The sequence below is a fragment of the Sinohyriopsis cumingii genome, chromosome 9 (genome assembly GCF_028554795.1).
Source record: "Sinohyriopsis cumingii isolate HCF-2022 chromosome 9, ASM2855479v2, whole genome shotgun sequence".
Classification (NCBI taxonomy): Eukaryota; Metazoa; Mollusca; class Bivalvia; order Unionida; family Unionidae; genus Sinohyriopsis; species Sinohyriopsis cumingii.
Genome location: NC_142969.1, coordinates 26,990,242 through 27,015,764, shown reverse-complemented (window position 1 = coordinate 27,015,764; position 25,523 = coordinate 26,990,242). Strand labels below are relative to the sequence as shown.

General features: G+C 33.8%; 1 protein-coding gene across 5 annotated transcripts in view; it reads right to left on the bottom strand.

Moving 5' to 3' along the window:
- Positions 1-25,523, bottom strand: part of LOC149791443 (diacylglycerol kinase beta-like) — a 264,102-nt gene that overhangs the window by 85,283 nt on the left and 153,296 nt on the right. For 3 of the 5 annotated variants that reach the window (XM_089969976.1, XM_089969977.1, XM_089969980.1), the window contains exon 10: positions 8,668-8,787. In XM_089969976.1, the coding sequence (XP_089826102.1) occupies positions 8,668-8,787 (120 nt within the window). The remainder of the gene's footprint in view (positions 1-8,667; positions 8,788-25,523) is intronic. The other 2 variants (XM_089969978.1, XM_089969979.1) reach the window with 1 other exon arrangement.

Here is a 25,523-nt window from a genome sequence, read left to right as displayed (position 1 = left end):
ACTTGGTGCAAGATCAACTATGTATCAATGATATTATGAACACTGTAGATAGATCCCAAGGAAAGTGTAAAAATACCATCACAACTAACCATATTCTTGTAGGTTACTTGGTGCAAGATCAACTATGTATCAATGATATTATGAACACTGTAGATAGATCCCAAGGAAAGTGTAAAAATACCATCACAACTATGTATCAATGATAGTATGAACACTGTAGATAGATCCCAAGGAAAGTGTAAAAATACCATCACAACTATGTATCAATGATAGTATGAACACTGTAGATAGATCCCAAGGAAAGGGTAAAAATACCATCACAACTATGTATCAATGATAGTATGAACACTGTAGATAGATCCCAAGGAAAGTGTAAAAATACCATCACAACTAACCATATTCTTGTAGGTTACTTGGTGCAAGATCAACTATGTATCAATGATATTATGAACACTGTAGATAGATCCCAAGGAAAGTGTAAAAATACCATCACAACTATGTATCAATGATAGTATGAACACTATAGATAGATCCCAAGGAAAGTGTAAAAATACCATCACAACTATGTATCAATGATAGTATGAACACTGTAGATAGATCCCAAGGAAAGTGTAAAAATACCATCACAACTAACCATATTCTTGTAGGTTACTTGGTGCAAGATCAACTATGTATCAATGATATTATGAACACTGTAGATAGATCCCAAGGAAAGGGTAAAAATACCATCACAACTAACCATATTCTTGTAGGTTACTTGGTGCAAGATCAACTATGTATCAATGATATTATGAACACTGTAGATAGATCCCAAGGAAAGGGTAAAAATACCATCACAACTAACCATATTCTTGTAGGTTACTTGGTGCAAGATCAACTATGTATCAATGATATTATGAACACTGTAGATAGATCCCACGGAAAGTGTAAAAATACCATCACAACTAACCATATTCTTGTAGGTTACTTGGTGCAAGATCAACTATGTATCAATGATATTATGAACCCTGTAGATAGATCCCACGGAAAGTGTAAAAATACCATCACAACTAACCATATTCTTGTAGGTTACTTGGTGCAAAATCAACTATGTATCAATGATATTATGAACACTGCAGATAGATCCCATGGAAAGTGTAAAAATACCATCACAACTAACCATATTCTTGTAGGTTACTTGGTGCAAGATCAACTATGTATCAATGATAGTATGAACACTGTAGGTAGATCCCAAGGAAAGTGTAAAAATACCATCACAACTAACCATATTCTTGTAGGTTACTTGGTGCAAGATCAGCTTTAAGGTTTTCATCCAACCCAAAGTGTTTTTCTCTCTCACTACATATTTCTGCATATGTTGCCCCTTATGCATGATTGGGGATAGGGGAACAGAAAATAGAAACGATTGCGATGAAATTGTGTAACATTTTAAATTCCTTTAGAAAACGTGGACTATTACTACTTTTTATCATTATTTTCATACATCATTAATGATTAATGAGTGGAAATTCATCATTGATCTATAGGCCTGCAGTTGAAAAATGTTTATATATTCATATTATCGTGCCATGGGCGGATCACAATTTGATATAACATGTAACAACAGTATTGGTATATCAATTGGCTCTATACCAATGCCATGTTATTTTTAATGTATGTTGAATATATATATATATATATATATATATATATATATATATATATATATATATATATATATATATATATATATATATATATATATATATTAGTAACTTTAAAAATTTAAGATCAGATAAAGTTCTATCAACAAATTTATCATAGTTTTATGAAAGAAAATATAATAATAAAAGAATATTATATAAATATTTAGTCTTCACAGTTGATCTGCCATTAGTTCAGTCTTTATTTCCCTATTGCATATCCAGCCTGGAACTATTCAGGTGTTTTCAATAACCTCTATGAGTCAATATATTTTTAGATGTACCAAATCCAGCTTGCAGGAATCTTAATCTGCTTTGAATTCCAACACCACTGTATAGTTTTTTTGAGAAGCATAAATGAGGTTGTACATCGTAACAACAAAACTTATTCATGTTCTGTTCAGTGTTATTTGAGAGAACTCACCTGATAAGCGATATAGATATGTCTTGGCCAGATGGCCTCAACATATTCCTATGTCACATGAGTGTGTGTGTGTGATTTGGATTTTTAACATAGCTTTAACAATGTTTCAGTCATATCGCTACGATGTCTGCAGTGTGACAGTTTATAGTAATGTCTAGCACTGGGGCATCATGCCGCAGACATGCAGCATGATGTCCCACCCAGTCACATTATCCTGACACCAGGCCGACCAGTCCTAACACTAACCTCTTAATGCTTATAGACATACTGTCACTTACACTTTTATAGATGTACTCATCACTTACACTAATGCTTACAGACATACTTGTCACTTACACTAATGCTTACAGACATACTTGTCACTTACACCAATGCTTACAGACATACTTGTCACTTACACTAATGCTTACAGACATACTTGTCACTTACACTAATGCTTACAGACATACTTGTCATTTACACTAATGCTTACAGACATACTTGTCACTTACACTAATGCTTACAGACATACTTGTCACTTACACTAATGCTTACAGACATACTTGTCACTTACACTAATGCTTACAGACATACTTGTCACTTACACTAATGCTTACAGACATACTTGTCATTTACACTAATGCTTACAGACATACTTGTCATTTACATTAATGCTTATAGACATACTTGTCATTTACACTAATGCTTATAGACATACTGTCACTTACACTTTTATAGACGTACTCATCACTTACACTAATGCTTACAGACATACTTGTCACTTACACTAATGCTTATAGACATACTTGTCATTTACACTAATGCTTACAGACATACTTGTCATTTACACTAATGCTCATAGACATACTGTCACTTACACTAATGCTTACAGACATACTTGTCACTTACACTAATGCTTATAGACATACCGTCACTTACACTTTTATTGACATACAGTGTACTCATCACTTATACTAATGTTTAGAAACAAACTCGTCATTTATACAAATGTTTGCAGACATACTCAACACTTCAATCTTTATAGACATACTTGTTACTTTAATGTTTCAGACATACTCATCACTTACATTAATGTTTATAGACATATTCATCAATTACACTAATGTTTACAGAAATACTCATCAATTACACTGTTTATAGACATATTTATCAATTACAGTGGAACCCCGCTATAACGCGATGATCGGGGTCCATAAAATCGGATCGCGTTAAAAGCGGGGTCGCGTTAATGCGGGGTTTTACAATATTTAACTTTTTTTTCCGAGAACATATACGTGTATACATGTACAATGATCAAAAGTCGGCTTATCATCAGATGAATATTAACTGGAATGCATTAATTAAGATATATTCAAAATAATCGAAGGTTAATATATTTATAGGTTATTACTGTGCATTAAAAACATTTACTAATTTTTATTTGTTTGAACGATAATACAGATTGACCGATAATACCAGACTATCGCTATATCATGAAAAGTGTATCAACACCGTATGCTACCGTGCCGTCGTGGCATGCAGTTCATCCATAATGGATGTAATTTCATTGAAAATCGTACAGATTTAAAATATTCAATAATTTTGTAATAGTCTGAATTCGTCGTGTAAAATATAGGATGAACAAAATATTGAAACCATTTACTTGCCGTCTGATATCGTACGGTCATTGCATGCAGCTATTCCCGGGTCTACATACGGTGTCTGTACAAATTTCATACCGCTAAAATTTTATCATATGCGACAACTGCAAGAATAATTAACAATCAACGCATGATTTCAGCGTGCAAATAACTTTTATTTCAGATTTTGTGAACATCGAAAGAAACATGTGAAAACTGCTAAATTAATACTTCTTTTAAGTTGAGTAATGCCAATGATGTGTCGACGGATGCGTTATTATCTGCTACCATTCCCTTTATCATTTCACGGCGATAATTTTGTTTAAATACGGAAATTATGCCTTGGTCAAGTGGCTGGATTTCTGACGTAGTGTTTTTCGGGAGGTACGAAACTTTGATCTTGCCATCACTGCTGACAAGATTTTCCGCTGGGGGGTGGGCAGGGCAATTATTCAGCAGGAGGAGAGCTTTTTCCTCCAGCTTGAGTTTTCGTAAATGAGCCCGAACATCTGGAACGAATGTTTTGTGAAACCAGTCGTCAAATATGGAGCTATTCATCCAAGCATTCTTGCTGTTAGTGTACTGAAATGTTGTTTGCCCTTCTTTAGTTGATCTAGGGCATACAGTTTCTCTTTAGCAGAAAACGACTTGCGTTTTTGAACTTGCTTTTCCATAACAGTAAAATATTTTTTTTATATAAGCAAACAACGTACACAGATAAAGCTCAATAACTAAGTAATGAAGGCCTGCAATGGTTACGAATCACTTTTTATATAAAACAAAATTAAGCTGAACGGATGTACAATTTCATACCCTTTTAATTTACAGATAATAAAGTGGATATTATTTACTTTCAACTGTTTGTTGTTTGATCGCACCGCCAAGCACAGCATACATGTTGGCGGCTTTCGTCCTTTGATGTTTATTAAATTGTGCAACCTCTTGTATCAACCACAACTTTGTCTGCTGCTTGGCTGTGATTGCAGTTAAATAAGAAGCCCATGTCGGCTATTGTTTGAGCAACGACTGTATACAGAATTCATGGAAGACAATCACAAAGACGATTTACTGGCTTTACTCATGGATCCGTAATAAGTAACACTTCCGATAATGTTTACTTCGGCTTAACAATTCAAAAACCTAATGAAACCAGTTTTCTCTTCTAGAGTAGAATACGGAGCTTCACCACAACCTGTTCAAATTGATAAATTTCAGAAGCCAAGCGTTGTACACACTATTTCTCGTACGTTATATATATCGTATTATTTTAGAATTCATACACGATCACTTCTCCAAAATCACTTAAAGAACCAGGATAAATTGTTAAGTTCCGATCGTTTATTATTAAAAGTCATACGCGAATTCTTCCACCAAATTATAATAAACGTTTTACACACTATTTCTCGTACCTTAAACAAATATTTTCACGGTCCGATAAAAATACACGTAAATGAATTTCAAATTTCAGGAACCATGCCACGATCATATTATTTTAAAAGTCACAACTAATCTCATGCCCAAAATGAAGTTAATTTGTTTTGTTTTTTTTTACTTTTCTCCAAATTTTTTTCTCCATGTGTGAATGAATATACGAAATTTCGGGAGCCATGCTACGACCGCGTTATATCCGAATTCGCGTTATGGCGAGGCGCGTTATAGCGGGGTTCCACTGTACACTGTTTACAGAAATACTTATCACTTACACTAATGTTTATAGACATACTCATCTCTTTAATGTTTATAGACATACTTATCAATTACACTAATGTTTACCGAAATACTCATCACTTACACTAATGCTTATAGACATCCTTTTCACTAACACTTTTATAGACATATTCATCACTTACACTAATGCTTATAGACATCCTTTTCACTAACACTTTTATAGACATATTCATCACTTACACTAATGTTTATAGACATACTCATCACTTACACTAATGTTCAATGATATACTCATCAATTACACTAAAGTTTATAGACATACTCATTGACTTTACTAATGTTTATAGACATACTCATTGACTTTACTAATGTTTATAGACATACTCACTGACTGTACTAATGTTTATAGATGTACTCATCGATTGCACTAATGTTGAATGATATACTCATCACTTACACCAATGTTTATAGACATACTCATTGACTTTACTAATGTTGAATGATACACTAATGTTTATAGACATACTCATTGACTTTACTAATGTTGAATGATACACTAATGTTTATAGACATCCTCATCAATTAGACTGATGTTGAATGATATATACTCATCACTTACACTAATGTTAATAGACATACTCGTTGATTACACTAATGTTAATAGATGTACTCATTGACTGTACTAATGTTCAATGATATACTTATCAATTACACTAATGTTGAATGATATATACTCATCACTTATACTAATGTTAATAGACATATTCATTGATTACACTAATGTTTATAGATATACTCACTGACTCTACTAATGTTCAGTGATATACTCATCAATTACACTAAAGTTTATAGACATACTCATTGACTGTACTAATGTTTATAGACATACTCAATGACTGTACTAATGTTTATAGACATACTCATTGACTGTACTAATGTTTATAGACATACTCATTGACTGTACTAATGTTTATAGACATACTCATCACTTACATTAATGTCTATAGGGGGCCCTAAGTGTCTGAGTGGTCTAAAGCATTCACCATGATGGATCATTGCCATTTCACCTCTGTCTGCGTGAGTTCGAGTCTCACGTTCGGCTAACATGGATATGTGAGAAAGCTTGTCAGTAGATTTTCATGGGTTGGTGGCTCTTTCCAGGGTTTTCCCACCACCATTTATACTGGCTACCCTGCATAGTCTATCTTGTGCTGAAAAATGTGTTTAAACCCTACAACAACATTTATAGACATACTCATCACTTGCATTAATGTTTATAGACATACTCATCAATTACACATATGTTTATAGACATATCTGTCACTTTAAGTTTATATACATATTCATCTCTTTAATGTTTATGGACATACTCATCAATTACGCTACTGTTTATAGACATTCTTGTCACTTACACAAATGGTTGTAGACATGCTCATCACTTTAATGTTTATAGACTTACTGATTACACTACTGTTTATAGACATACTCACTGATTACACTAATATTTATAGACAAACTAACTGATTACATTAATGTTTATAGACATACTCACTGACTACATTAATGTCTATAGACATACTCATTGATCACACTAATGTTTATAGACATACTCATTGATTACATTAATGTCCATAGAGATACTCATCACTTATATCTTTTTTTAGAGACATACTCATCACTTACACTAAGATTACAGACATACTCATCACTGGCACTAATGCTGAAAAGGAACAATCTGTTTGGATTTACGAATCACAAACCATAATAATTTGTCTGTATAAGTAAATTTTTAAATGATAATTTTACAGCAATATTTTAAATACTCACTAGATGTCACTTTATAGACAATTATCAACAAGGTACTCTCTACTTTACCTTTTTGTGTAATGACTCTTACTTGGGGATGGATAGACAATTACCGACAAGGTAGTCTCTACTTTACCTTTCTGTGTAATGACTCTTGCTTGGGGATGGATAGACAATTACCAACAAGGTATTCTCTACTTTACCTTTCTCTGTAATGACTCTTGCTTGGGGATGGATAGACAATTACCAACAAGGTATTCTCTACTTTACCTTTCTGTGTAATGACTCTTGCTTGGGGATGGATAGACAATTATCAAGGTACTCTCTAATTTACCTTTCTGTGTAATGCCTCTTACTTAGGGATGGATAGACAATTACTGACTAGGTACTCTTTACTTTACCTTTTTGTGTAATGACTCTTGCTTGGGGATGGATAGACAATTATCAACAAGGTACTCTCTACTTTACCTTTCTGTGTAATGACTCTTGCTTGAGGATGGATAGACAATTATCAACAAGGTACTCTCTACTTTACCTTTCTGTGTAATGACTCTTACTTGGGGATGGATATACAATTACCAACATGGTACTCTCTACTTTACCTTTCTGTGTAATGACACTTGCTTGGGGATTGATAGACAATTATCAACAAGGTACCCTCTACTATACCTTTTTGTGTAATGACTCTTACTTGGGGATGGATATACAATTACCAACAAGGTATTCTCTACTTTACCTTTCTGTGTAACGGCTTTGGGATGGATAGACAATTACTGACAGGTACTTATTACCATACCTTTCTGTGTAATGACTCTTGCTTGAGGATGGATAGACAATTATCAACAAGGTACTCTCTACTTTACCTTTCTGTGTAATGACTCTTACTTGGGGATGGATATACAATTACCAACATGGTACTCTCTACTTTACCTTTCTGTGTAATGACACTTGCTTGGGGATGGATAGACAATTATCAATAAGGTACCCTCTACTTTACCTTTCTGTGTAATGACTCTTACTTGGGGATGGATAGACAATTATCAACAAGGTACAGTACTCTCTACTTTACCTTTCTGTGTAACGGCTTTGGGATGGATAGACAATTACTGACAGGTACTTATTACCATACCTTTCTGTGTAACGGCTCTTACTTTGGGATGGATAGACAATTACTGACAGGTACTTATTACCATACCTTTCTGTGTAACGGCTCTTACTTTGGGATGGATAGACAATTACTGACAGGTACTTATTACCATACCTTTCTGTGTAATGACTCTTTCTTGGTGACAGAGATATTCAACTACCAGTAGCACACACCAGCCTATACATTTTGTAGTGATTCTATACTGCTTGCACCCTTAGCTAAGTAAAAAAATGTTTATAAAGCTGAATGCTCATACCTTTCACAAGTAATTATCATTGAATATGGATTTTTTAATGTACACCACAGAAAGATAAATCTTACATGTACAAGAAAGACCCTGCTTCCCCAACCCAACCAACATGTTCAAACACAGGTTACAGTATGCTGGCCTATTGAAATGTTTCAGTCTCCATATATGTGTGCCATCATCTTTCACATTCTGCAAAAAAATAATTAAAAAAACCAGTCATCTTTCAAATATAAAGTGATTTCTAGATAAAGGATAGTGTTGGTATTTGCCATTATTTATTCCAAGATAAGACCAGAGTGCCAGCCCAATAAATTACTCAAAAAGTAAAAGGCAGACTTCTTACCAGACAAAGATATGCTTGGTAAACATTGTCCAAACTATTGTAAAAATGGAGCATGAGCTTATCATGGAATAAATTACGGTAAGCTGTGTACTTTTTTAAGCAGTGGCCATATGGTATACACAGTATTTATCTTATATATATTAAGTCCAAGGAGAGGGGGACACTAATGCAAATTTGTTAATGGGGGAAACAAAACAGTTTTCTTAATAAAAGGAATAAATTGTTAACAAAATTTTATAAAGGTGAGGGATGGTCATATCAAGTGTTAGCTTATTGCCAAACACACATATTTCATTAACTTATTTCATTATTCTTTTTCCTCTGACCTTTGGTGTATGATTCTGAATGTATGAAGTTATGACATTTATATGACATGTATATGACATGTATATGACATTTATATGACATGTATATGACATTTATATGACATGTATATGACATGTATGTGACATTTATATGACATGTATATGACATGTATATGACATTTATATGACATGTATATGACATGTATATGACATTTATATGACATGTATATGCATCTATTGGGATACATGATTTTGTTTCTTCCTGAATGTAGAAGAGTGAAACTACAGTAGAGCGTCAGAATTTGAGAAAATTTAAATAATTTTCTAACATATATTTCTCAAAGAATTCAATTAAACCTGTAAGTTTGTAAAACATTTGCCTTGCTATCAAACTTAAAATTTCATGGCTCATTTACCTTTATCATTACAATACATGTAAGTCTTACACTGAACCTAATGCCAGGATGCACACAGCTTAAGTTTGGTGTTTTGTAATACTGATTATAAGGCCTGCATTGTAAGCTTAAGAAATTGTGAACATTTTGCACTGTGTTTCTGCATATCTGCATTGCACAGCAATTGTGTGGAGAAACCAATGAATTTTAAAGAGAAAATTGACAGCACTCAGTGAAATTAGCCTTACAACTCTGTGCTGTAATGTGTGGGATATAAAATTACGGTACACCATTCGGTGGCACCAAGCAGTTAGTAACACTGTGGCAAAGTGTAAAGTGGTGTGATGATGCACACAATCTTTTAACCATGATATATCTATCATATTGCATACCTGTGGTACTCAGAATCTATTCCAGAATACATGATTGCACAATGTACACTAATTAAAAACAAAACATTGTACCCAAGAATCAACCAAACGAGTGTAAAATCTCACACCATATTTTCAAGTCTTACCATTATTTCTTCATTATATCTTACATTCAGAAGATTCTCTTTTCTTCAACTGTAGATTAGATATTCCCCCATAATTTTCAGTTCAAGGATAGATCCTGAGTACAGTGCCACAATACACTGTTCCAAAAATGAATTACACTAAACTTATGACTGTACACGTGTATAAATTTGTATTATTATTTTGAACCAACAATCGCCCAGTGAGTACATTAGTATATTTATTGCAACAAGGAAGAACAGTGTATATCTGACTTAATTTTTAAAGAAAAAGTTTGAATCATAATATTTTGTGAAACTAAATGTTTGTAAATTTAGTACAATTAGCATTTTAGTGAAGTAATATTTTCATTAGGTACTGAGAGATTTGATATAGAGAGTATCAAATACCATCGGATGGGAAGCAATTATAAAGTAGCAACGGTCTTAAGCTTGAATACAATTTTTGCATAATCCATTTTCATTGCAAATTTTAAGAAATGTCACAATCAACATTCTGTGAATAAACTGTAAAAGTTTAGTTTCAGTACAGTCAAGTCATGTTAACCTAATAAATTATTCCCCTCACAATCATCAAATAAACCAGAATGTTGGATAAGATTATACAGAATTAGAAAACATCTGAGAAAGTTATAATTGTTCCAACAAATGGAAGTTCAAATTATCGAGTCTTTATATATCAGAAATAATTTAGCAACATGGCGTTGGCTGAGATTCTTAAAAGCTATGGATTATAGAGATTTATACAATCAAGACTCAAATGTGTTATTTTGAATGACCTACCAAAATTGTTTATTCCCAACTGTCAAATCTTGTTGATGTGGAAGTGTGTTAATTAGAAGGCATATCAATTAATAATGCATATATGAATGGAGAAACAGAAGAAATGTAGCACTGCTAAAAGCACTGAAAGAAAATATGGAAAATATGGGAAAACATGCTTTCTTGTTTATAATGGGAGAAAAAATTGAGAAAGCTCTGAAAACCAGGCCCCACTGATATGGAACTTTTTCAGCACAAAAAAAAGAACTCATTCTCAAATTTCAAATCCTGTGATTTTCTAAAATTACTCTCTGCATCAAGTTAAATTAAGAAAATGTTCACATTGTCTTGTAGTCTGAATCCCAATACACACACAAACTTTCAATGATATTACGATATACAAAGCATGATCTTTTCAATCTGGTACTTTGAGTACAATTTCAAATTTTATGCTTTAACTGTTCTACAACAATAGGGCCTGAAATTTCTGCATTTACCAATGTTTGCCATGCACCTATGAACAACCACAGACACGTATCTGCCAGCGCATTATGCAACGGAAGATATGGATCTATGCTATTTTTAGTCAGGTACTAGTTATAAATTAGTTAGGCTTTACTCAACATATAAAATAAAGAGTAATCTTTTGAAACAGGTAATGTCTCAAAATTTTATAAAGACTATTTTTTCACAAACCATCAATAGCTAAAAATTACATTTATTTTTTGCCCACACAATTTTGTTACAGAAGAGAGGGTTTTTTTATTATAGGGAGAGTGTGTGTGTGATTTGGATTTTTAACGTAGCTTTAACAATTTTTCAGTCATATCGCTAAGATGTCTGTAGTGTAACAGTTTATAGTGATGTCTAGCACTGGGGCATCCAGCATGTAGCATGATGTCCCACCCAGTCACATTATCCTGACACCAGGCTGACCAGTCCCAATACTATATTATAGGGAGTGATACTCTCTACTGGCTAAAAAAAATTTCCTGGAATCCAAAACAAAACTGCTTGTCTGTCCTTTAATTTTTTATTTTATTTCAGACCACTAGGTATCACAAGAAATTTCTCTGTGAAAACCCCATGTCTATAGAAGCACCTGATCAGGAGAAGATATAAAAAATTTTTTATGTACTATTGCCATGGCAATATACTGTAGGTCTGATAGAAACCATTCTCATTTCAGCTTGGCACCATTTTCATTTTGGACAAAGCAGACATCATTAACAAACTTTTCTTAGAACCCTATTTAAAAATAATCATCCATTCTGGGGAAGTTGTAGCAAGATTTTTAAGATGGTCATTGTGGCAGCCATATTGGATATATGACTGGCACCATTTTCATTAAGGACCAATGAGGTATCATAATAAGTCTACTGGTGAAAACCACGTGTTGACATCACAATTCATTTGGAAGAAGTAGAGATTATAATTTTATCAATAAAGCCATAATGGTATCCACATTGAGGCTTAGTTATTTTCATTAAGGACCAACAAAACACCACAAGAACCCTTCTGATGAAAACCCCATGTCAAAATGACTCTCCATTTAAGTGTACTTAACAAGATTTTCAAGACAGCCACTGTGGTGGCTACATTTGGATGTCCATGCAGCACTATTTTCATGCAGAACCAACTAGACCTTGGGATGAATGTTATGTGTAAGGTTTCAAGGCAATCCTCCAAGTAGTTTAGGAGGAGTAGCAGTAAAACTCTTGTGTTGACAGATGTATGGGCAATAGATGATATAACCCATGGATGATGAAGAGACCATTTGATAAGCTCTTCTGGTCTATGTCTGTCCAGTAGAACTAAATATATTATACTAAAAATGCACTGTACTAAAACAGACCCAATTTTAAAGTATAATATACCACTACAGTTGTGTACTAAATTGCGCTAAACTAAACAGACCCAAGTTCAGGGTATAGTATGCCATTATCATTAGGATATAGTATACTATAGCAATCAAGGTATAGTGTACTATATAAATTAGGATAAAGTATACCATTACAATTAGGGTATATTAAACAATTACACTTAACGTATAGTATGCCATTATAATTAGGGTATATTATACAATAACAATTAAGGTATATTATACAATTACAATCTGGGTATATGCCATTACAATTAGGGTATATTATACCATTCTAATTTGGGTATATTATACTGTAATAAATCTGTATGTGCATTTGGTTATAGCGCCCAAATTTGGGGGTTGGAATTTTAATGGTGCATAGTGCGCTGTAATGGGTACATCGGTACCACTGTTTGCAAAGGGCGAATCATGTCGCCATAAAATGTATATCTTGGAAGCATTGAAAAAACATCTCCAAAATGAACAATTAGAATGAGTCCCTTGAAACTGTAATGGGCGATAGTGCCCCTTTAAAAGAATAATGCACGCGCTCTTGGTGCATTGCCTAAACCTTTTAGGTACATGACTATTTAGGAAGAAGCAAAACACTAATCCAGTTCGAAAAACATACAAAAGTTTCATATTGTTGCTATATTTTGGGACTGATTTAATAAAAACACCATTTACTGCAAAATGTTCAGTATGGAAACATGAAAATTTGATATCGGGCACATTTGCCTAGCCAACAGAAGTGGCGATATAAATTTTAATGGGAGGGTATTAATCGTTTCCCCATGATTATTAATTGGTTGGGTATAGGACAAATAGTCAAACGGGTTGAGATACAAAAGCCGCGCAGTTAGAATTACATTAATCTGCGCCCATCAGCTGTGTAAACAGTGTGATTCTAGTGAATTAATTATGTGATGACAGATGTTTATTTTTTTTAAATGTTCTTATGGATACATTGTATATATTGATCATGTGCAGCGTTAATTCAAAATAGTTTTAGAAGTTGTTTGCTGCTTGAATCCAGAGTTTGGTACATTAGATCTATTTGTTTGGGTTGTGCTTGGAGTGAAGCAAAGCTAAATTGAGAAGGGAAGGTGGTGGTATGTATATATTATTGTTTGGAGGTTAGTGGACTGTTTTTTTTTTTTTATCCCCGTAGAGTTAGTACACATGGTGAACAGTGATTGAGGCAGTGTCATGTCTCTAGCATTGGTCTGTGGACGACAATGTGTGTTGCGCCAGTTTGGCATTGAAGTAATAGTTGGCTTGTTTCTGAGGTTTGTAAGAGATGTGTTATTCATGGAAGAACGCATTCTCTAACCTCGTTGTACACAAGAAGGGTTTTGTGTTATCTTTTCGTTGACCTGCTAGCGACTTGCCAGTTGGAAATCGCTTTGTACAGTGTATTTTAAAAATTGTTTGCTACCATCTTGACAATCATAATTGTCCAGTGTGGTTTCCATCATGCATAGTTTGACTGGTCTGCTTGGATGGAATAGTGTCCACTTGGGAAGTTCCGAAGGACAATTCATAGCACTTAATAATTAATTCGTAGCATGAAGTAATGGTATTGCACACCACAGTATAGTTGAATTGTTTATGTGATGGTGTTCCAAACTGTTGCTTTTGGGAGTGGATTTTCTTATGGTTATGTTCAGTTGCTGTAGCATTGGTCCATTAGTAGTGAGTTATAGTAGTGAGTTGTAAGAAGATAGGATTGGCTGACACAGAGTCGGAAAAAATATTGTGTACAGGTGTACTCAAGTCTATTGGGAGATGTGTATCCTGGTGGAAACACAAACTCCAGACCTGTTTTTTTTTTGGTGTGGGGGTAAACAGGAATGGTCCTGTGTTACATTTGTTGTCTTGTTGTTAGAGACCTATGTGAAGAAAAGTCTTTCCTGCAGCAAATTCCGAAGATTGTTTTGAGCGAGTTTAAACCTGAATAACTTATTGGAACATTGTCATGTTGGATTCAGTTTGGTTAATTTGTGTTTATTGTTGACATTTAGTCAATTAGTGATTGAGAAGAAGAAAAAAAAGTTTAGTTGCAGATGTTGAGTCACCGGCTAATAGGAACATGTCCATTGATTCAGAGTTTTGTCTTAACCATCTTTGGGAATCATTAATCAGGTTGGTGGTTGATTTTGGGGAAAGTCATCAATTTTTATTAGACCACAGAAGTGTGATGTTTGTGTCACTTGAGGTTGAGTGATCTTTTTAAAGGCTGGGGTAATGTAATAAATTTGGAGTATGGAAATTTGGTTGTAGCGCCCCGTTTAAAGGAATTCTTAGATTTTTGTGATTACTTGTCTGATTATTGGAATTTGGTGCAATAGAGATATTCCTTTGTCCAAAATAATTAGCCAATTACTAGAAGCAAACATCACAGAGTAAAGTTTTAGTGAGTTTCCATGATGCCATGGTTCACTAGCAGTGGATTCAGGTCCAAAATGAAAGAGTGTCTATGGAATAATAAAGTCCTTACTAAATTCTACTGGTGTACATTAGTAGTGTGACTGCAGTGGCAGTATTTATGATAGGAAATCAGTAAATTACACTATGGAACCAATAAGAAGGGACTCAGCAGATACTGTTTATGTCACCATGGTGGCAAAGGTGATGCAGCTGTACTGGTGAAATGTGCCTGGAAACCATGGGTTGACTGGCCTAGGGTGGCGGAGTTAAAATAGTTCCCTGTGTTAGGGGAGAGTTGTATAGTTTCTATGGCGAGAATTGCTGGAGGTACAAAAACATAACATGACGAGAGGCCATGTGGGTGTGAGGTTGGTGGATATCTGGCAGGTTGTTTTATCTGTGGTCTTGCATTGATTAGAGTAAAATTTATGTGTAGAATGGACACATCGGGCTTTCTAATTTACAACTGAAATTGTATGGAAGTCTTTGAAAATTTGGGGTAAACTTATGACTTCTAGCAGGAATCGTGCCAGGGTTTGACACTGCACAGCCAAGTAAAGACCCCTGGTTTGTAACAATACCATTACAATCAGGGTATATTATACCATTACAATTTGGATATATGATACCATTACAATAAGTGTATAGCCTGCCATTACAATTAGGGTATAATACACCATTACAATTAGGGTATAGTATACCATTACAATTTGGCTATATCATACCATTACATTTAGGGAATAGTATAGTATATCCCATTACAATTTGGGTATAGTGTACCATTACAATTAGGGTATATCATTATAATGTGGGTATAGTGTACCATTACAATTAGGGTATATCATTATAATGTGGGTATAGTCTACCATTACAATTAAGGTATAAAATATACTATTCCAATTAGGGTATAATACACCATTACAATTAGGGTATAATACACCATTACAATGAGGGTATAGTATACCATTCCAATTAGGGTATAATACACCATTACAATGAGGGTATAGTATACCATTCCAATTAGGGTATAATACACCATTACAATGTGGGTATAGTCTACCATTCCAATTAGGGTATAATACACCATTACAATGAGGGTATAGTATACCATTACAATTAATTTTGGACAACTAGTTACAATTATTGTTATTAATGTTGCTGTTAATTTGATCATTGTTTTTCCTGAGATAAGCCTAAGTGTAATTTTTTTTGTATTTTTGGAAAAGATGAAGAAGGACTTATTCTTCAGCATGGCTTTATCTGATAAATATTTGCTAAATTCTTGAAAAAGTGGTGATGGTCTTATCATCAAATATGGCCTTATTATTGAAAAATGTTTCATAGAATTATATTTAATACTATTACACACACACACACACATATATATATATATATATATATATATATATATATATATATATATATATATATATATATATATATATATATATATATATATATATATATATATATATATGTGTGTGTGTGTGTGTGTATATAAATATATATATATATATTGTTGTTGTTGAAAGAATCCAATTACACTGAATGCTGTTAGCAGCAGTTATCCAGTTATCACACCCAGATAACCGAGTTCTTATTATTGAAATTGTATTTAGCACAATGCCAGACATATTAAGCTTAAAAAAGTGAAAGGGATGATATTTCTGACTTATACTGAAACATGATTATTAAGGAGTAATATAAAATAAGCTTGAAAGCACCTGTAATAGTAGTAGTACATTTTTATGTTATACTAGGACAAACTTAACTGTAAATGAAAAATACAGAAATAAGGACAAACATTCCAATTTACTGATATTAAAATTGTAGATGTTTATCCCAAAGTTTGGTCTCACAATAACAATATAAAAATGTTGAAAACTGTGTTAAAATTACAATACAAATTAACATATAACTCCATGTTCAGATTCACATTCCAATATGATGTTAACATGCCAAGGGCAACAATGCTTGCAAAGAAAAAGAAAACCTAAACATTAACAAGAGTTGTTTCCCTTTTCATTGTAATGAAAGCTACCACTCAAATAGCATCCCACCCTTTAAATTAATGCAGAAGTTAGTTTTGTGTGAAATTTTCATTTCACGTGGGATGTGAAGATTTTTAAAATCATACCGCTGTTAGGGAATATTTTAAAGTGATGCTTAGAATATTTGTAAGTCAATTTTAAAAGTTATACACAATGAACTGAAAATGAAGAGAAAATAAACAAGTGGTATGGATAATTTCGTTATGACCAATTAGAAATAAATTCTCACTTTAGAGACATTTACAAACAGAACATTTATAAGAAGTGAGAAAGATCAAATTCAATGGCAAAAGGATCTGGAAAAAATGTCTTTAACATTAGAGTTACAATTAAATGGAGACCCTGATTGTTGAGCATGAGAAAAATTGAGACATGTTAGTAAACCAGAAAGACCGTTAGTATATATTAGTAATACATGTATGATATACTGCATGTTTCCAGATGTAACAACCAGTTTTGTTTGTGATGATCTGCATACTACACTGACCATGACACCATGATCAACTTTTACATTATGTACTGGCAGAACGCTGTATAACCATTCCAACCCTCCGCCCCCTCTTTCTCATGTTGATGCCAATTCCCTTTTTACTTTTTCAGAGGTCCCTCATTAACTCAGGCTCTTGGTTATGCTATGATTGATGCTTTTAGACCAAGTTGTGCACAAGTTATTGAGTGAGAGGTGCACTTATTATTTTTGCAAATAAGATAGATCTTGATGATCAGCACAAGGGCATATCAGAGTCTATGCTCTCTTTGAGTTTGTGTCACATGCAGATAGCACAATGGCATATCAGGGTCTATGCTATCTTGCGTGTATATCATATGCAGGTAGCATAATGGCATATCAGGGTCTATGCTATCTTGGGTATATATCATATGCAGGTAGCACAATGGCATATCAGGGTCTATGCTATCTTGAGTATATATCATACGCAGGTATCAAATTGGTATATCAGGGTCTATGCTATATTTGGTATACATCATATGCAGGCAGCACAATGGCATATCAGGGTCTATGCTATATTTGGTATACATCATATGCAGGCAGCACAATGGCATATCATGGTCTATGATATACTGGGTATATATCATATGCAGGTAGCATATTGGCATATCAGGGTCTATGCTGTCTTGCATTTTTGTCACTTACAGGTTTTATGGTGTGAACCCGTTTCATCTCCCGACACAAGAAAGTGGGGTATCTCTCTTGTATAACAGATACATCAAAAGCCTGCATTTCACATAACTGGTATGCTTTGTATGGCCGTAATGTTCCAATATCATTATAGGAGCCTGCTCCTAGAAGCTGAGCAAGACACTACTATGCTATAGTACTGTGTCAACAGCATGAATTCTTATCAATAAAGGAAAGTTATGTTTATACACTATGTTAGAATTAAAGTACTCACTTCAAAACAGGTATTTACTTCAAAAAATAATTATTGCTTTCAAAACTGAAATTGATTAGAGAATACTTCTGTGATTTTAAAGTGCAACACTGAATATATATATATATATATATATATATATATATATATATATATATATATATATATATATATATATATATAAAAGCTTATGTATCGTTTTGTCTGACATTTGTAATGGGACAAGTTTATACTGGACTGACTGTATTCACTTCTATGGAAATCTTTTAGACATACAAATTTATATTAAATGATTAGGAACATAAATTATTTTTAAAATAAAAAATTACCATAAGTATGACAGCTTTTGTTTAAAAAAATACTATCTGGACCAACATCAGGTTTCACAAAAATAAACATCTAAAATTTTCCCCTCAAATCTCTAGTGTCACTAACATTTCTAATTTTTCCCCTCCAACTGAGTTTAATAAAATATATTTCATGTTTCAGAAAGCTCTATTTTCAATCTGTTCTAAAATTATGACCTCTAATAAAATCTTATTCTTCTCACAAGTAACGTAAAGAAGATAATAATAAAAATTTCTGAGGAGAACATCTGGATATTTAAAGAAACCAAGATCTAAAAATCATTTCTCTTTGTTTTTTCACAATGGAAAATAATCTTGTAATTTTGCTTTCAACATTTAGTTTGAGAATTAATTAAAATTTCCTCATTTAATGCTATTTTAGAATATTTATAAAGTAATTTTCCAAACTTAATTATTTTGTATTCTTGAAATGATTTTGAACTGCTGTAAAATGAAATCAATCTTCTCACACAGCAAAAATATTTTCCTATTAAACAAAATAATTGGCACACTGTGTGCTCATAAGTCTCCCTAACTGCAAATACTGTTGACCCAGATTTTCAGTGCCATAATGGACTATCACATCAAGGTCCATGCTGTTTGCTGAACTTACCATATATGCTCATGTATTAGTCAGATCCAGGTACAAATTAAATATGCCCAGATTTGATTGCCAGCAGATCTGGGTCTGTGCAGTCTGTTAGGACTAATCGATAGCAAAAACACACTCTAAATGATCAGTGCATTATTTGGCTGTTATTTGCACTCCAGATCTAAGACTTTGGTGTTTGAAGTTGGGTACAAGCAAATCAATGGCAAAATATGCTTTGGTGTGATGTTTTATGAAACTGCAACACAAACAGGTTATTTACTGCCAAGGCGATTGGAAGAAAGTGCCTTGCCCAAGGACACACCATGGTAGTCAAATATGGGCAAGTAGATTAAACTGCCTTGCCCAAGGACACACCATGGCAGCCAATTCTGGGCTTATCCAATGGGCCAGTAGCTTCCAGATAGACCAGTCCTAACACTAACCTCTTAAACCAATCACAGGGTACTAGTGTTATAAAGTCACTTTTGATTAGCCTGAAGTAATAAAATCTTAATCTCAGGGTATAATGGTCTCTGTTAATATAAATTCTTTGAGAAAATTCTAAAGCACGCCCAAATGAACGTTTCACATAAAACTTTAATGGATGGACAATGGTCAAGATTTCTCTTATTTACAGCATGCCACATATCATGTAATACTGGTTTGAAACAAAAAATCATGCTTTGCAACCAAAAACCTCTGAAACTGATCTGTCCACAATTTTACCAACTTTAGTCTTAAAGTTAAATATAGACTTGCCACATTCGATTAGTCAATTTGAAGTTTGTAATTTCAACCAGTCACATCACTGGATTCTTGGGCAACATTTTAGTCAACACTTTAGTTCTGCTGGTGAAATCCAGTATTCTAACATTATGCAAAAAGCGGCTCTGGGTCTATACAGTTTTGAGCCAACTTATACTTTAGTATATATGGTAATTGGATGAACCTGGAAACATACAGTATATACATATGTTAATGTATCTACAGTGGGAACATTAGCAGACATCATACCTGTATTTTGTAGCATCAGTTTTAAAGTGGAGGCAGTGAACATTTAGTACAAGAGGTCAGCATTTTCTTTTTAGGGGGAAAATAAATGGGATCGCATGAAAATGTCATCCCATCTGCCATGTTTTTTTTACTGCCTTGTTGTAAAGCTTCATCAAAGTTTTCCAATTATGATACATGTATCTCCAATATTTAAATTACTTTCCTTTTTATTTCGAGGCAGCTTGAATACCATATATACTCACTTATAAGTTGAGTCAAACTCCAAACAATAAAGACCCTGATCTGCCATAGCATCATGCACCTGCAGATTGGGGTCAATGTTGTTTGTTTTACTGATTACTCCTAACAAACTCTGCACAGACCCAGATCTGCCAGCGCATTATGTGATGGCAGATCTGGGTCTATGCAGTTTGCAGTTCGACTCGTCCTATAAATGAGTACATAAGTACTCAGAGGATTCAATGTTGCTGACATCTATTGCTCACCATGTAAAGAAGTCCATTACACATCATGATTTCACATACCGGTAATCATAGAATGGGAACATGCTCAGGCCTTTCAACCAATTACCAGAAAAACACCCTAGAAAAAATATGGTAACCTACAATGCATATGTTTACCAAATAATCATTAACACATTCATTATAGTGAGTTATCAATTGAGAGGACCTATTCTTGGGTGAAACGGTCTGAAGTTTCCATTCTCTTCATATGAAAAATGCCCAAAAATGGGAATGCTTTTTGGCATTGACCTTTTCTGCCTTGCAAAATTCTGCCATTTCTGGTGATTTGATCTCTTTAATGCTGTGACACTGCATCAAAGTATTTGCGAGATGGATTTGGGTAGAAAAGCCATGAGGTAATTTAATTGATAACTGATGTGATTTTGTGTACACCATGCACATTATAATGAAACCTTCTTTCAAATATACCCAAACACACTCATAACTCTTTATCTGGTGGTTTCTCCAAAAATGTGGTATCCAATGTAATGCTGCACACATGGCTCCCGATTCTTTCTTCACTAATTTGGAGGCAAATCTTCATTAGAGAAGGTGCTATTTTTAGAAGTACTGTAATCATTATGATTCTGATTTGTTCTGTAAAATGATGCTTCTTGACCTATAACCTTAATGCATTTAAATGAGCACTACATGTATACTGTATTTGAGCAGCTATACAAATTTTTTAATTAATTCGTCAGTGACTCACACTTCACCTCTGTATGTGTCAGTTTGAGTCTTGGTTCAACTAATGTCAATATGTGAGAAAGCAAGCCAATAACTTCTTGTGGGTCAATGGTTCTTCCCAAGTTCTTCCTCTACCAAATATACTGGCTGCCACATATAGCCTATATACTTGCTGCCACATATAGCCTATATACTGGCTACCATATACTACCTATATACTAGCTGCCACATATAGTCTATATATTGGCTGCCAAATATAGCCCATATACTTGCTGTCATATACTGCCTATATACTGGCTGCCACATATAGCCTATATACTGGCTGCCAAATATAGCCTATATACTTGCTGTCATATACTGCCTATATACTGGCTGCCACATATAGCCTATATACTGGCTGCCATATACTGCCTATATACTGGCTGCCACATATAGCCTATATACTGGCTGCCATATATTGCCTACCAGGTATATACTTGCTGCCGTATATTGTGTATATACTGACTGCCATATACTGCCTATATATTGGCAGTTATATACTGCCTATATACTGGCAGTCATATATTGCCTATATACTGGCTGCCATATATTGGCTATATACTGGCTACCATATACTGCCTATCACATGCTAAAAATGGCATTAAACCTCCTTAAAAACTGCATGTTATACATCGTATTCCTGGTTTTACTTATGTATTATGATTAACAGCTCAGTAAATGATTTTATATACTGTAATGAATTGTGATCAAGCAAATGACACCTGTATTCACAGATTTGAGGCAACCAGCAAATACAATATACTGAAGAAGCTCTGACTTCAAATACAAGCCAACAATTAATGATTGCCTCCTTGCTAATTGTAATTTTGACACTTTGAGCCATGTGACATGGTGTGTGAAGTCTAAATGCACCACCGATTTAGTTAACATTTGAGAACTATACACAGATGAAATATTGGTACAGTTTATTTACCCTTGAAAACTTACAATAGGAGATGAAAGGAGATAAACTTGATTGTTAAGTAAATAGAATTAGAACCTAATATATGGAGGTGCAATTTTGTACTTATCATCTGTCTGACTTTCTCCAAAACAACAGAATGTATTATGTAATATTTGCATTCCATAAGTTTTGATAAATTTTATCTATTTATGTTAAATTGATGGAATTTATTTAATTTATATTCAACACATCAGGGCAACATCAAAATCAGTCTTTATCTATTACATAATTATGGATCAATTACAACCATATCTGGAAAAAAGAGGTGGGGGGGGATCTAAGAGCTTTAATTATAGAATAACACGACTCCGAAGTCTTGGATGACTCACAGATTGGCTTCTTGGCTCCCTATGAATACATTATAAAGAGTTATGAGTGCATAATTTTGTCAAATACAAAACTGGGTATACTTTAATGGTGTACACTATAATGGATTACAATATAATGGGGTAAACTTAAATGGGGTATGTTATAATTGGGGGTATACTTTAATGAAGTACATTAGATGGGGGGTACACTTTAATAAGGTACACAATTATGGGTAAGCTGTAATGACATATGCTTCATTAGAACAGTGTTTTACACAGGGATTACTGGGCTTCGAACATGGGATTTTATCTTGACTTGTATATACAACTAGATAACATAGAGAATCAACACAATTGTTACGTGTCTAGTCTGCAAAGTGTTCCTTGGTGGAGATACATTTGTATGAGTACGTAAATCAGAGATTAGTGCTATATTAGCAGAGACAGAAAAAGAAGAGTTGGGACAATGTACAACCTTGTGCAGTTTAAAAACTTGGAATTACCTCCTGAAAGCAAAAATGACCATGCATAATTGAAACAAATATGTACATAAATAAAGCAATGAATAATGTAGATGATACAACAACAATTGTTAGCAAAATAAATAAATACATGCATTCCACCAAAAACATGCTTTAGAATCATACTAATTAAAACACTGTACACCAAGAAACATTTGCCAGTGGTCATCATGTTGTGTAAATGTAAATATAGTACAAATTTGTAAATATTAACTTCAGGCAAATGAACAACAATACTAAAGCAATATATCTGAATTATTTCTCCTGTCTCATGAACCATGCATGTATGAATGTTACAGTAAAACATCATTTCAATTGGACAGTGCCCTTGTATGTCAGTTGCTGGATAAATGCTCATTTCAATCGTGCTTGGTGGTCTAAAAAAAGAGTGTCAGTTTGGGTATTATGATCCATAATTCTAACATACATGTCAACGTTTACAGGTGAAAAATATGTCTTGTATACCTATTATGCATCAGAAAATGGGGCTGGGGTTGGTTTTAATGATTTGCATTAACACTGATTCTCCAATTGACACAAGGCAACCTAGGAAAATCTTTCTAATCTATTTCAGCATACTGATCCTCTTTCATGCATTGTAAGCATGTATATGCTTTGGGGGCAATGAACAGTTTAAGTTATGACCCAGGGGCAAGTCTCCAATGGGCATGAGAGACCCAGGAGCCAAATCTAACTGAATAAATATATTACCTTTTCATGTCAAGAAAGTGTAAACGTGGTTACAAGGTGGGGGATTTCAATGACTGCCAAAGATATGACTGTGGAGGTGAAGCCTTAAAGGGGACAAGACAGACCAAGAAACCTATTTTGATTCATTCCCACTGTAATGTTAAATATACATACCCTGTATATATACTTTAAAAGTAAAGTTATTAACAGTTTTTAAGATATGGCTATGGGGCCAGTCTCCAAAGGAGGGCATGGAGAGACTCAGGTGCCAATGCTTTTTTTTCATAAATGACTTCATCTTTTCTTGATGAAAAAGTATACATATGATTAAAGGGTGGGACCTCAATTGTTTTTAAGTATTTACCCAGCGATTGGGGCCCAGAGAATAAGAGAATATACACCAGAGCATGCCCCTAGGGCAATGCTGGCTAAATGTAAGCAGACTGACTAAAAATGCAAAATTCCAACACAACAAATGTGCACTGGATTTTAACAAAATCGGTAGAAACCGGATGGTGATATTTGACCACTCTCAGTGATTCCGCCCTCTCTCCCCCCATAGTGGGGTGAAATTTAGTAAGAGTTTTGAAATAAGTGATCCCCACTCCTTAAACATCAGGTTATCATGTTTTTGTCAAATTACTAATGGTAATTTCAGAGTTAAAAGAGCAACAGAGTTTCAAGATGCAATGATCAATGTAGCTACAGGAGATATAAGGGTAAGTACTATATGATCAACTAAGACTGACTTCTGATTGGTTTGTAACAAGAATGATGTCCAAATAGAACTGACCTGTCTAATTTGTTTGACTGACCTAGCTTGGTTTACAGTGTGAACAGAAAATGACAACTATACTGCACCAGTCATATAGATTTGCACACATCAGTACAAATAGGGTGTTCCAACATTATCAATTTTTCTTAACCAATTTTTATTACAAAATACATTTCCTCAAATTATCATCAGATATTTTACATTTAGCTGTGATTGCTTGTATGACTGGTAAATATAACACTAGATGGGAATATAGGTCTGTATACAATATGACTATATTGGTATACACAACAATAGATATAATCTCTGTATACAATATTATTGGTTAAAACAACAATAGATACAAAGACAGGTCTGTTTATAATATACAAAAATGTGTCACTGTTATGTTCATTTAATATAAAATTTATTCAGTGAGTTAAATAATACGCT